The 14,545-nt window shown below is 42.9% G+C and overlaps 1 protein-coding gene across 4 annotated transcripts in view; it reads left to right on the top strand.

Annotated features, from left to right (window-relative positions):
* bcar3 (BCAR3 adaptor protein, NSP family member) overlaps positions 1 to 14,545 on the top strand; it is a 74,427-nt gene that overhangs the window by 55,673 nt on the left and 4,209 nt on the right. For 3 of the 4 annotated variants that reach the window (XM_065955672.1, XM_065955673.1, XM_065955674.1), the window contains 8 exons: positions 5,906 to 6,034; positions 7,752 to 7,877; positions 8,796 to 8,912; positions 9,175 to 9,413; positions 9,928 to 10,028; positions 11,338 to 11,472; positions 12,201 to 12,413; positions 13,053 to 13,654. In XM_065955672.1, coding sequence (XP_065811744.1) covers positions 5,906 to 6,034; positions 7,752 to 7,877; positions 8,796 to 8,912; positions 9,175 to 9,413; positions 9,928 to 10,028; positions 11,338 to 11,472; positions 12,201 to 12,413; positions 13,053 to 13,654 — 1,662 coding nt within the window. Of the gene's footprint in view, positions 1 to 3,847; positions 4,186 to 5,905; positions 6,035 to 7,751; positions 7,878 to 8,795; positions 8,913 to 9,174; positions 9,414 to 9,927; positions 10,029 to 11,337; positions 11,473 to 12,200; positions 12,414 to 13,052; positions 13,655 to 14,545 lie in introns of those variants that run through there. The other variant, XM_020637247.3, reaches the window with a different exon arrangement.

Below are 14,545 nucleotides of genomic sequence, written 5' to 3'. Positions count from 1 at the left end.
AACAATTTTGTCCTCTAAATTTGAAAATAATAGCATTCAGCTCTGTGAATTCTCTTCACAGTAAATAAAGACTTTTATTTTGTTAAGTTCAGGAGGATTTAAGGTTAAGCTTTGTCAAACAAAATGATTCTTATATTTATAAATATTTCATAAACATCAGTAACAACATTTACCCTACAGTTTTTTTAAATTTCTGGAGCAGGAAACAGGAAGAATGAACTTTGCAACTTCAAAATAAAAGCTCTGCATGTTTAAGTTTTAGCAAATGATGACCTGTTTTTGCTGTGACAGAAGCTAACCGAGCTTGCTTGAATATATGCTGCAGATTAACGCCTGTGCCTGTGGATCAAACACAACCAAATGTCCTGTACAGAAGAAACTCTAAACTGTCGAGTCATATTGCTAAAGCTTTGACAAGGTGAATATAAACATCAGTATTGGATGAGTATTATCATTCCCAAGGCAGAACAGTCAATGAAGTCAAATAAAACAGCAATTTACTGTAAAATAACATACTGTATAACCTGTTATGGTAACAAGGCGTGCAAACACACACATAATCGCTGTCAGTGTTTCCTTGTTGACCAATGTGCTCCTGTTTCATACTTTTTGCCCGATTCTTTTATACATCAAGGCATTGCTCACATACACAAATTTGCATGATGTGATTTGACATCATACTACATACTCAATGTGACGTCACAGTTAGTATGAATAGTGTGAAAGTATGCAACGTCGGACACAACCTTTGTGTTTCTCACGACTGTACAGTTACACTCAAGATCCTTCGGTAGGCGCCAAAGTGCACCAAACCAAATTCCTACATATTGTTGCTTTAATTCATCATCTATAAATCATGTTTCCTGCATTAGTACTTCTTTGTATGTAATTTATAAACACACTTATACATGTTTTATTGTTGATTAAATACATTCATCTGTAATTTATTCAATCAATGGGATGCTGTTATGCAGGTAGTCAAATCTACGTCAGGTAACATGTTTTGATGTTTTGGAAGAACCTGCAAATGACTTCATTTAGGGATGAATTCACTGGAAAAACACTTAAATTCTGCGGGTTTTCTCCGTCATTAAGGCGTATGACTTACCTTTCTGGTTACTTACCTTCCTGAGATTCTTCCAGTCCGAGTGTTTTGTCAAAGTGATTGTAGATAAACATCAGGTTCAACAGGTTACGTCTTTGGAGGCATTTTTACCTTCGCTACAGTCAGAGGTGTCCCACTTCACTTTTTTTTTCGGGATGCTAGAAACTCATTTAACTTGTAAGCGCTGAGAAAATAAGAAAGAGGAGAAGAAGTAAGAGAGGAGAGATCTGAGCATGTAGACAGGACAGACATGTCAGTGCAGTCCTGTGTAGTGTTACTGCCTCATGTGGCTCACATACACACTGTGGTACAGTATAAGTGCAGCTGCTCTCTGACGATGACATCATGTTGCAGGGTTTTATTAGAGGACAGTCATGGAAATATATTCATCCACCATCTCCATGTCTTCTCCTTCCTCCTCTACATCCCTCTGCCCCTCTTTATAATACTTTATGCACATTATCCATCCCTCCTCTTACATCTGTAGTCATCCCTCCATCCTCTCGTCCTTTTTCTCCTTCCTCTGCCAGCCGTTATACTCTCCACTTCTCCTCTGTTCATTAGTCCTGCTGGCAGTGTGGCTGCAGATGTAAAAGCATTTTAACTGTGATGGTTGTAATGAAATATAATCACAGATGTGACAGTAATCCAAAACAGATCTATGAGGGGGAAAAGCACCGCGCCTGTTGTTTATCACGGCTCCGATACAAGCCAGATCAAAGGGATTTGATACTATCATCATTATTGTTTCATTAGATCCAGTTCAGCAGGTACAGCGCGACAAGCATGCTGCACAGGCAGTGCATTAAGACTCAACTGGTTTACCCTCAGGACCCACCACCAACTCCTTCATGAAAGATCGCCACCCAAATGTCGGACCCTTTTCAACCAATCAGATTTATTTATTTAATGAAAAATTATGCATCGTGGATCTCAGAAGGTACAAAACATGTGACACAATATAGAAACGGAACAAAACAACATGTTAAAAAGGGTTCCGCAACCCACATTCAAATTCCAATGTACACACGGCTCTGACAACAACACAGCCAGCGGGACTCGAGCTTCTCACTCATTGTAGACAGTCATGACTCAGAGACACATTTACACAGGAGATACTCGATTTCTGCTGTTTTTAAGTGTAAAATGTTGCACATTCTGCCTTTGAGAGATGTGACATACATGTAGCAAACAAAGTGAAACCAGATAAACATGATGCAGCCTCTAAATGTGCTGTTTGTTGTTTGTTTAAGAAAAGTAATGTCGTCATTTCATTGAACCACTGGGCGGTAATATTGAAGGCAGAGTCTGATTCCATACAGTGAGATCAATGACAGAGTCAGGACATGTGCATTATGATGAGTTAGAAGCTGTAACGTGATAAGCTGATTTCCTGTCATGCATGGAGACATGCAGACTGAAGGCACAGGGGTCTATCCTAATGACTTTACAAAGACGCAGAAAATATGAGAGAAGTAAACAACAACAGAAACACAGAGGTGGAGAACTGAAGAGAGAGAACAAACGATATTACGATGTGAGAGGTTTCAGTTTCCTGGGGACACTTATAGACATATTTCCTTCTACATGTAGGTGTGTGTGTGTGTGTGTGTGTGTGTGTGTGTGTGTGTGTGTGTGTGTGTGTGTGTGTGTGTGTGTGTGTGTGTGTGTGTGTGTGTGCATTAAAGTCATGACTCTGGTAGCTCAGTGCACGTTTGGATCATGTCTCTTTCTTGATTTCAGCAGCAGCGTGTCGACCTGATATTAAACATTCCCAGCTGGTAAATTACAACCTAGTTGCATAGCATTAGCATAATATCATAGAACCGTGCACTGTGCACCTGCAGTAGAGCCATCCTCAGGTATTCTTTGGGATGTTTGGAGCATATGACCGTTTTTGTGAAGCGTTTTGTGCAAGACCTGTTTCCTTTTTTTAATGATATGTTAATAAAATGAACCTGTAACTGGAAACTTCTGAATCTAGAGTCTTTTGTGGCCCTAGGCAAAAATGTACAGGGGCCGTCCGACCAGCGTTCATCCCCTTTATGTCATGATTACTAGTTAGCATGATCAGCATTTTGAGGTGGCACTTATTCGTCTCTTTTGCTCCTGATCCAATGTCTTGCTTTCTTTTTTCACTCTGAGATGGATAATTTCTCTTCATTTATCTTCTGTGACTTTGACAAACTCTGTTTTTCACAGATTAATGCAGGCAATCATTGTGCAGCGCATTGAGAGTGAGTGCTGTCTGATGGGGCCCTCTAAGGGAGGTCTCTTACTGTTGTTGCAAAACGTGCACATTTTTGAGCCACTGCTGCGATTCAAAGTTTGTCCGGCCTCAGAGGGAAGTCGCCTGCCTTACCTGTTGACAAGCAGCACCTCGGTGTGTACAGCCACTGTAGCACTGATGACCTCTAGTACATAACTACAGATAGAGATAATATCTGCTGCATTGTGTATTGTTCTTGTTGAATTAAAACACCTTACACAAAAGTAATATATCCCTCACTGACAGCAGTATTACATGATGAGTATCAACAAGTAAGGGACAAACTGAGTTCTATTTAACCACAGACTGCTTGTTTCATCAGCAAACTATTAGTCAGGGAAAGTTCAGAGAAGTGTGTGTGCGTCACTTCAGTATGAGTGTGTGTGTGTGTGTGTGTGTGTGTGTGTGTGCGTGTGTGTGTGTGTGTGTGTGTGTGTGTGTGTGTGTGTGTGTGTGTGTGTGTGTTACGTACGTCAGGTGAGGGTGTGTATGGAGGCAGGTCCGGGAAGTTGGGTGGGGTCAGGTAGATGACATCACATTAGGAGGCACCGGGTGGAAAGAGAAGAGAGGAAAATCACCGAGGACAGAGAGAAAGAGGGCGAGAGACACACAGACAGTATAGTTAGTGTGTGTGTGTGTGTGTGTGTGTGTGTGAACATGTTGTTTAATACAAAGTGCGTAGAAAGGTTTTGTGTGAATTGTTAAATATCAGAGATTTTAAAAAAAACAATGTGTGAGTGTGTTTGCTATGCAGCGTGTCATTAAGGAGGAGCAAGAAGGAAAAGCAATGCAGAGACCGAGCAGCTGTCATGTAAGTGTGTGTGTGTGTGTGTGTGTGTGTGTGTGGTGTTTGGTGCAGGTGGTTGTGCTGATTCTGCCTCCTCTCAAAGATCTCTCTCTCCTTCACTTTTCTCTTTTCTAATCATCCCGTCTCTTGTTGATGTGAAACCGACAGATCGATCGTTTCATCACCTGTTGGGTGTTTTTATGAGATTTAACCACTTCAGTCAGTTGGTTTGACACATTGTACCGTTCTGTGAGGCTCATGTGTAAATGTTTCTTCACTCTGAGCCTCAAAGTTCTCGTTTAGGAAGGTTTCACTTTCTGTTACTGGCTCTTTAAAAATCTTTAATCCACCAATGACGTGTTTAAAATGTGTTGTGTATCATCTCATCATTTATAGACTGACACAAATGATGAATGGATGTCACAGATGAAACTGGCCGTAGTGGTAGGAGGTCAAAGTCAGCTGTAGTGTCAGCTCTGCCTGATTTACAACACAGAGAGAAGATTAAAATATCACAGTATGAACTCAATGTTAAATGAAAAGGGTTTGAAAGAGGATTTTTAAATATTTGAAGGTCAAGCTGAGGAATGGGGGTCCCATAACAACAAGGCACTGATAAAAACACTGATGATAACAAGTCTAAAAAGATTTTTGTGTTATATACCATCCGCATGTAAAAGCGATTTGAGTAGTCAGAAGACAGAAAACAAGCTCAAGTCCATTCATCATTGTTAGCTGTAGCATTGTTTAGCTCTGTGACTCTGAAGAGTTGTTGTTGTGTTGCCGCTGCTCGCTGTTTTCTTCTGCACATGATGGATGGATGATGTCTGACCTGAAAGATTCAGAGCCTGCAGGATAAATCTGAGAAGTCACAAAGTACGAGTCTTTAGCAGGTTTTTCTGTCTTTATGAGCTTTGACCCCAAAGTTTTTGTTCTATATTCAGAGCTATAAACAATGTGCATTAAAGTAAACATTAACACTTCACTGCTCGGCAACTAAAGTAACTTCTGATGAGGAGTCTCTAAAAGCTAAGAAAAACACGTCTTTACAACAAGTCGGGACTTTTCTTCTTCAATATTCTCAGTGTCTCGAGCTTCTCAACGAGCGCCGTTTTACGCGCTGCTTCATGATGGTCGTACTATTTTTGTAGCTCATCATTCTCTTCTAATACTTGCACACTATTTTTGCACCCTCAGTTATCTCCTCACCTCGTTCCTACATCCCCACCTTGAAGCAAAGAGGTTCATTGTCTCTCATCAGGGGGATTTCTATTTATTTATTTATTTATTTTGCCATTGCCTTTTTTAAATGGTAAAATGAATGTGAGCTAGTATTGGGCTAAAGTGTCCACCAGTAATATCTAATCCCATTCACACACATTCACACGCTGCTGATGTAGCAACAGGAGGTGTTTGGGGTTAAGTGTCTTGCCTGAGGACTCGAAACCCCCCGACCTTCTAATTGAGAGACGACCTCTGAGCCACAGCCGCTCGTCTTTCCCTTCTACCTTATCGTGTATTTGCTCTGGTCTGGTTACTGTGGTGTCACCAGAGTAATATTTGTCATCACTCTGAGCTTTGACCTCATCGTTGTTTGTTTTGTGGAATAAAGAAACTGTTGCAACTTTTACGATGACTGCCGCTCGTCTGTTTCTCTTTGACTTCCTCCAAAAGCCGAGCGCAGCGCAGCGTTGAGTTCTAGTTTGATTTATTTATTGAATGTTTTTTCTTCTACTTATCACAGTTCTCCAGGGATCAGTTCATCCTGGACTGTCCTTCAGAGAAGCTCCGCAGAGAGCTCGAAGAAGAACTGAAGATGAACTGTGAGGAGCCGAGGAGCCACGCATGGTACCACGGAGCCATACCCAGACAGGTAAAACACACACACACACACACACACACACACACACACACACACACACACACACACACACACACACACACACACACACACACACACACACACACACACACACACACACACACACACACACAAATCTGAGTCACAGGGCCCTCCCTTTTCAAGCCTGGTTAAAAACTTGTTGAACCAGATCACCTATTATTAGACAAACTGCACACACATGCTTACAGAAAGATTATAGCTTAAATATTGGCCTCAGCAACAGAGCAGGGTTATAGCGTTAGGTCAGTGTATAAAAAGCTCTTTCTGTACGGTGTGGTGTGAGTGTAGAGTGTGTGTGTGTGTGTGTGTGTGTGTGTGTGTGTGTGTGTGTGATAGAGAGAGAGAGGGAGGCTGTGTGTTCCCTCTTAGAGCCCGCTCTGAGATGTAATCATTTTTAATAAGCTGCTTCCTTTGGCTAAACTAAACTACCATTATGTCCTATACAAACACTCGCTTAATTAAAGTGTGTAACTGTGTGTTAAGGGTGTGTGTGTGTGTGTGTGTGTGTGTGTGTGTGTGTGTGTGTTAGAGAGAGAGAGAGTAAAAAGGTAGTAAATTAAACAAGACTGAATTAGAAACAACGATAAAGATACATTATCAGCTAATTTGATTTTTGTCTCAAACTAAATCTCATTCAGATTTTTGTGGGTTTTTTTGTACCTCAGGCCGTCTCACAGCTCGGCTTTTAATCGTTTTTTTGATTTCAGTGAAGTGGATGCTGCACTTCATCTGTTCCAGCAGAAAATGAATGTTTTTGAATGAGTTTTCACTGTCTTGTTGAGGGTTTATGTTTGGATGACCGTGTTCATTAGGGTGTGAGCATTTTCTCAATTGAGGTATGATGTCAGAAATGGTCACAAATAACCGTTATGACCATCTCTAATCGCTTGTTGTAGACTTGTAACAGTTGAAAAAAAACACATTTTAGTTTCATAAAGGGACAAAACATCTGAATGTTTGAGAAGTTGATGCTGAGTGAATGTTTAGTATTTAAAAACATAAAAGCAACTAAAAGGCAGTCATGTAAACCTGCAAGCTCAACCACTTTTTAGTGAATATGTTCCCAAAATTGTGTACTGTACCTTTAAGAAAATAAATTAAGATAAGATATACTTTATTAATATCGGCAGGGGAACTTCAATTTTAAACTGTGTTGTTGAACATGCTGCACAAACACACATCCTGGATCCTGTGGACATGCTCTGATGGAGAGATGTCGGAGTGAGGTGGCGCTCCCTGTGCAGCGCTGCTCACAGGGTGGGGGTCAGGTGGGGTCGGGGTTAGGGGGTGCATCTAAAATCTCCAGAAAAGTTCACCTTAAACTAAGCTTCTCTTTTCGTCTTACATGACGCATCTGTAGAGGTCTAAATGTGTCGAAAAGAGCTTTTTCCCAAAGGAAAGTGAAATGATAAAATATAAATTGAGATCTCTCTGATGTTTTTTCTCGCTTCATAAATACTGAATTAAGTTGAGGCTTTAAATATCTTCCATGTCTTATGTAACCGCTGCAAACCAGCCGGCACTGCGCTCATATAAAGATGTAAAAACAGCAGAACAGGCGAGCGTTATCACCTCAGATGAAATGTTTAGACTGTAAATAAACGCTGTGTGCCTGCATGTGTCCACGTGCTTTGCGTTTGTGTTTGTGTTGTTGCGCCCGTACATGTAACCTTCTGTGTCGCTCCAGGTTGCAGAAAACTTGGTGCAGCGTGACGGTGATTTCCTGATTCGTGATTCGCTGTCCAGTCCAGGAAATTACGTTCTGACCAGCCAGTGGAGGAACACTGCCCAGCACTTTAAAATCAACAAGAAGGTATGACAGCATGGCCAGAATCACAAAGGTGTTTCATGTAGACCGGTGGATTCTCAAACTCAAACACAGTGAGAACAACCTCAGGCTCTCTAAGTACCACCATGACAGCCAACATGGAAATAAAGTAGTGAAGGACTTTTTTGCGACATGTAACAGTCGGCCATTTTATTCCTCATATGCATGTTGTTTATTATCGGCCATTCAAAACAACACAACATATACTGCACATATTGCAAAAGATCTGAAATGCAATTTCAGTAGATTATCAAATTGAAATGTGTCTCTACAGAAGGTCTTCTGCGCTTGGACTCTATGGGGAGATTTTTGTGATCGGAGAAGTTCAGTTCTGAGCGTAAACATTAGAAATCCCCCAAAAAATAAATCCACAATCGGTGGCAGACTGAAAATGTCTTTACTGTAACTTTATAGTGAGGGAACAACACGTTTTGCCTGCAGCTTCCTCAGCTTCACCCAGCAGCAGTGCATGGTGTGTGCATGGTTTACATGGGACGTTCCTGCAACGGGGTACTCTGTTGGTCATTTAGAATCAATCCCCCCTTCGGGTGGTTTAGGCCGATGACTTGTTAAACCAGATGGTTGAAGAATTGATGGCTGATGATTCTGCAAAGACTGGCGGTGATGGGGAGGTGGCGGGACACATGAAACGTCAACATGAAGGAACCAAAGGCATGAGGAATGCGAGAGAGGACCAATACAAATACGTATTCTTCCTAACTGATCTTGAGCTACAGCTTCACTCAGATCTTCTCACAGTTGCAGACATTTCTGTTACAGCCAGTCACACAGTGCACTCTGTCTCTTTTTTAAGGCGTCACATAAAGAAGAAGAAAAGGTTTGGGTACCTTCAAATAACAACAGTTAAATAATGTAATTGTTCACATTTCTTCTTTTTCTCAGGTGGTGATGCTGAACGAGGCGTACTCCAGAGTGGAGTACCGGCTGGATAGAGAAGGCTTTGACAGCGTCCCGGCACTTATTAGATTCTATGTCGGCAACAGGAAAGCTGTTTCTCAGGTGGGTTTGTCCAAATATTTAAAAAAAAGAAACAAGAGGAAACTAGAGTGTGAACATCAAAGCAACAGTCACACAGGTGCAGGACAGAAAATGGACTAACTGCAGACAAAAAGGAGTTGTTGTAATTGGACTAAATGATGAATATAAATATGTTACTTCCTGTCTAGCTGACATGAATCCGTACAATAACTGGATTACAGTGTTAAACCCGTTAATCCTCTGTCGTTAAAGAACCGTATCTTCTTCTGTCCGTTAACTCAAGGTGGTCGGAGCCATCATCTTCCAGCCAATCAACAGAGCGCTGCCTCTGCGCTGCTTGGAGGAAAAGTACGGGCTCTCCGGCAACCACAGGGAGGCGTCGGGGTTCATGGCGCAGGAGAGGCGGAGTCAGAAGCGCCTCAGCCTCAACATCACCAACGGACACACACACGACAACACACACAACGTGCAGGACGGCACACACTGCAGGGAGAACGGCACGAGCCGGGGCAGCCAGCTCAGGTTCGTACAAGTGATAGAAACACAAACACACTGATCAACACTTCCTCTGCGGCTGGAACGATGTGTTTTATGGGTTTGTATTTGACCGCTGTGATTCAATAAATAAAGACCGCTACTCATAAACTCAGCACCACACAGGCCTGTGGTGGAAGTGGGCTGCAGACCAATTATATTTTCGTTTTTTTCACTGGCAGAATGAAATCAAAAACCTCTTCCTGCTCTAACATGCAGCCTCCAGCTATTTCCGTTCATCGTCCATGCACAGCGCTGTTCATATGACATGTTCCAAATGTATCGTTTAAAAATAGAGAGTGTGTGTTATTTCACGCTGCATGAGAGTCCTCTGAGCGTGACGTATGGAGTCCATATCCGTCTGAGGAAAAGAGCGGGAGGCGGGACGGAATGAATATGTGGTGCAGGTTTTAGTGTGTTTACAGAAAGAAAAGGAGAAAAGGCTTCGAAAGAAAAACAGAAGAGAAAGTAGAAGTTGACGGCGTGACCTTTTTTGTCTCAGGTTGAAGGATCGCTGCGGCAGCCAACCAGCGAGTCTGAACCAAGTCCAAGAGAGGAGACGCCCGCTCAAAGCTCACCAGTCAGAGAGCTACCTGCCTCTCGGTAAGTGACACTGACATTCATAAAACCTCTAACAAATGGTATAAAACAGGCACATGGTCTTCATAATGACACCCGTTTTTTTAAGAAGCCAAACGTTGGAAATGATCTCGCCTCCTAACTTGGTTCAATAAAAGAAACAGACAGAGAGGTGACGCTGAGGTGACCAAACGCTCCCACCACAGCGCCCCTACAGGCCTGGAGCACTTATGTTGAAACGGCTGGATTTGCACAGTTTGTCTATTTGCAGTTGTCTCTGAATATTTGTGTTTTCTGATCTCACACTGAGCATTTTTTTTTTTTTTTGCAGTGCGTTTGATGTTAATGCAGTTGCTTTGGCAGGTTTGTTTCATTTGCAGCCCGTTTCAGCCGTTACATTTGATTTGGACGTTTGAAGTTGCTTTTGAAGTTGCAGCGTTTCTGAATTTGCGGAACATTTTTTTCTTAATGTGAGTCCTTTCAGCCTTTGCCGAGCGCTTGCACCTGTCGGCACCCTGTAGTGTGATTAAAAATGTACGATAAGAGGAAATGATTTATTCAGGAACAGAAATGAAGTTTTATCTTTGAATCCTTCATATTTGAAATGCATTTCTCACAGTGGCTTCCTCAGAGAGAGTGAACCTGAGGAAGCCACCGTGTTATTCGCTCTAATGTTGTGTCTGCATGAAACTTTGAAGTCAATCTGAACAAATCCTGGTGTGCGCCTCTGATCTTGAAAGCTGTCTGTTCCTACTCCATCTGCCCCCCCCCCAGCCCGATGAGTAGCATGGCTGTGCACAGGGCACCCATCGATCCTCTAGAGACTGTTTGTGTTGATGATAACTTTTATATGAGTTATTCACATGAATATTCACAGTTTCTTCCTCCTCACAAAGGCAGTCCAGGTGTGCAGAATCATAAAAGTAGTGCAGGATTATTACTTTTGTTTTCTGTTTCCAACACTGTGAATGCATCCTTTCAAAGCTTTGAAGACTTTTCAAAGGTGTGCATAACTCGTTGTGTATGACTCCTGCAGGCAGGCTGCAGGCTAACAGTCTCATTATTTGTTCCTGGTATTTATAGACTGCGTTTTTGATTGAAGAATACTCAAAGCTTTATTGTGCTGCATACAATATATGAAAACAACACAATTAAGATGATGTTTCTGCAACTCTTTTGATATCAAGTTTTCCCTCCCTCCACATCCTGTTTTTGTTTTATTTTCGGATGATGTTCACACTCTTTTTTTTCCCCTTTTTTCTTTTCCTCTTTAATCACCTGTTCTTGTATGTTGGTTTTCTAATGTTCCCTGTCGTCCTCTCCTCTCCTCCAGGATCCAAGCCTCAGCCCCAGCAGTCTCCAGACCCTCTGCTCACGAGTCCCAGCCCCAAGTCTCCCGTCTTTCGGACGGGCAGCGAGCCGGTGCTGAGTCCCTCTGTCGCTCGGAGATCTGCAGAGCCTCTAGCAGGTCGGTGGACATGGACGATACAAATCTAACGTCTCACAAATCTGATTAGAAAACAGCTTTCCTAAACTAAATCTGCAGGATCAAGTGAAGAGAATCTTGACGCCCAGACTGTTAATGAAGCCATATTTAAAATGTTTGTCAAACTGCAAATGATGCTCCTGCACTGTTTATATCTGCAGAATCTGAGGGTTCGCACAAAGTCCTTCAAAAGAGTTCCACAAAAAAGAGACATTGTTCACACAAATCATAGCAAAACAAATAAACAGGATGTACTTTCTGTTGATTTACACTCATCACTGCTGGTAGTCAAGGTCGAAACTTAAACATAAAGCTGTTCTGTAACGGCCCGATCAGAAAACCTTTTGAATAAACGTGTTGCCACCTTACAGTACCTGTGTGTACCTGTAGATGTAAGCACGCTCTCTCTTTGCTCCTGCCTTCGTGTGCTTAAAGAGAGGTCATCATTTGTAACCCTGTCCTCGTACTTTCATGTAGACAAAGGTGTATTTGTGATGGACTGAACAGAATCACCTTACATAAGGAGACGAGGTGCGTTGTACCAGATAAAGCTTTGAGCTCATATCAGTCTGTGATCAAACACGGACGGTGGCTTGTCAGCTGTATAGAAACGAGGACAGAAAAGTCGGTTATATCAGAGGTGATAGTATTTTGTCAACATTTACTTTCATAATGCGATGACGTTTTTTTATTTATTTATGTGTTTTTAGGTCAGGCCATACGCGGCTCCGACAGCCAGCTGTGTCCCAAACCGCCTCCCAAACCCAGCAAGGTGCCGCTGGCTCGGCTTCCGCGCTCCCCCTGCCTGCAGCCGCTGCTCCCCCCCTCCAGCTCCTCCAACCTCTCAGACTCCTCCCCCACCTCCTCCAGACTGACTGCATCTCCCCTGGACTCGTTGTGTGTGGATATTTGGAAGAGTGCAGGTAACTTAAACTGTTATCTACAATACTTATGTTCTCTTACAGCTTCTGTTTTCAACCTGTTTTCCTCCTCCTCTTCTCTCTTCTTGGCTTTTTTAATCATCAGTTGATCAATACCCCTTTAGTTTAAAATTGAAAAATAGAAAATGATCTCCCTCTACACACTTCAGAAGGTCCATTTAGTGTTATTGAATTCACACAACCTTTGCAGCACTCACCTGTCACTCAAAGTAACCACGCCCCTAATTCTTCAGACCTAATGTGACTGAATGGATGATATTTACAAAATTGACTTTAGGACCGTTCTCTATGTAGACATAAACCTTAGTTTGTACCAGGCTCTCACATTTTTATAAATGTAATAAAGCAGTTCATGGGTGTTTACTAACTTTTTGGATAAGCCTCTTGTGGCCGCTTGAGGAACTGCACATTTTTTTGGCACTTCTGTGTTGGTCTTACTTTTTGGTTTCAGAGGTTGATGTTTCTGTGCCAGATGATGTCAATTGAGGAATTTTGAATAAATGGCTTCCAAGCTTCAGTCATATTTCAAGGAAAACCCAACGCAGGATAAAGTATGAAGTTATTTTTTTGTACCTTGTCTTTGTTATAAAAGGCTTAAACAGATGTGATTGGTATCCACAGCTCCTGGGGGCCCTCCTGTTCCTCCAGTCAAACCCCTGAAGTTCCAGCATCAGCTCCTCTCTGCAGACTCCCTCAGCTCCTTCAGCTCGGTGGAGAATCCAGAACCAGCATGGACTGAGCGTCTGCAGCCGAGCCCTGCAGACACCAGATCCTGCAGCCCGCTGGAGTACGGGGACTCAATCTCACCAAACCCGGTCCCAGATAACGCTTTGCACCTTCAGCCTCCGCTCTGCAGCTACGTGGAGCGACTGAGGAGAGAAGGGGAGGGAGGAAGAGAGGAAGGGGAGGAGGAGAAGGAGGCGGCCGTGGGGAAGAGAGGACTGGACAGGAGCTCGTACCACCACGCCATCGCTGCTTTAGAAAGCACCAGCGAGGACGAGGAGGAGGTGGAGGGAGAAGAAAACCGGAGGCGTAAGAAGAGCAGCTTCCAGCGGCCGGTCGTGGAGACGGAGTCGACGTTTCAGCCGGCAGAGTTTGGATCTCGACTTCTGCCCGCGGAAAACAAACCTCTGGAGATGGTGGTGCTGAAGAGAGCGAAGGAGCTGCTGCTGAAACACAACCATCAGAGTATAGCACGACACCTGCTGCTGGCCGACTGTCAGGTACACACACACACTCACACACACACACACACACACACACCCATACACATACACATGTACACACACACACACACACACACACACACACACCCATACACACACACATGTACACACACACACCCATACACACACACACACACACACACACACACACACACCCATACACACACACATGTACACACACACACACCCATACACACACACACACGTACACACGCACACACACACACACATACACACATACACACACATATACATACACACATACATACACACTCATACTCACACACACATACACACACATACACACTCACACACACATACACACACACACACACACATACTTACACACTCATACTCACACACACATACACACTCATACTCACACACACATACACACTCATACTCACACACACATACACACACATACACACACACACACACACACACACACACACACACACATACACACTCATACTCACACACACATACACACTCATACTCACACACACATACACACTCATACTCACACACACATACACACACATACACACTCACACACACACACACACACATACATACACACTCATACTCACGCACACACACACACACACACACACACACACACTCATACTCACTCACACACACACACACACACACACACATATACACACACATACGCACTCACACACACACACAAAACTATGTCATGTAAACCTTTAAACCGTCTTGTACCCTTTGAGGTTGACTGTCAGCCCTTACTTGAGGAGTTTAGTAACTTTCTGATTTCAAGATGCAGCCCGTGTCTAGTTCTGGTTTTCTTATCAGCAGATATCAGAACACCAAAGGAAAAAAACACTGACATGGCCTGCAAGGCAATCTAAAAAAAAA

Source organism: Labrus bergylta, chromosome 6 (genome assembly GCF_963930695.1).
Source record: "Labrus bergylta chromosome 6, fLabBer1.1, whole genome shotgun sequence".
NCBI classification, from domain to species: Eukaryota; Metazoa; Chordata; class Actinopteri; order Labriformes; family Labridae; genus Labrus; species Labrus bergylta.
The sequence above is the reverse complement of the archived record's forward strand: the minus strand, read 5'-3'. Positions and strand labels throughout refer to the sequence as shown.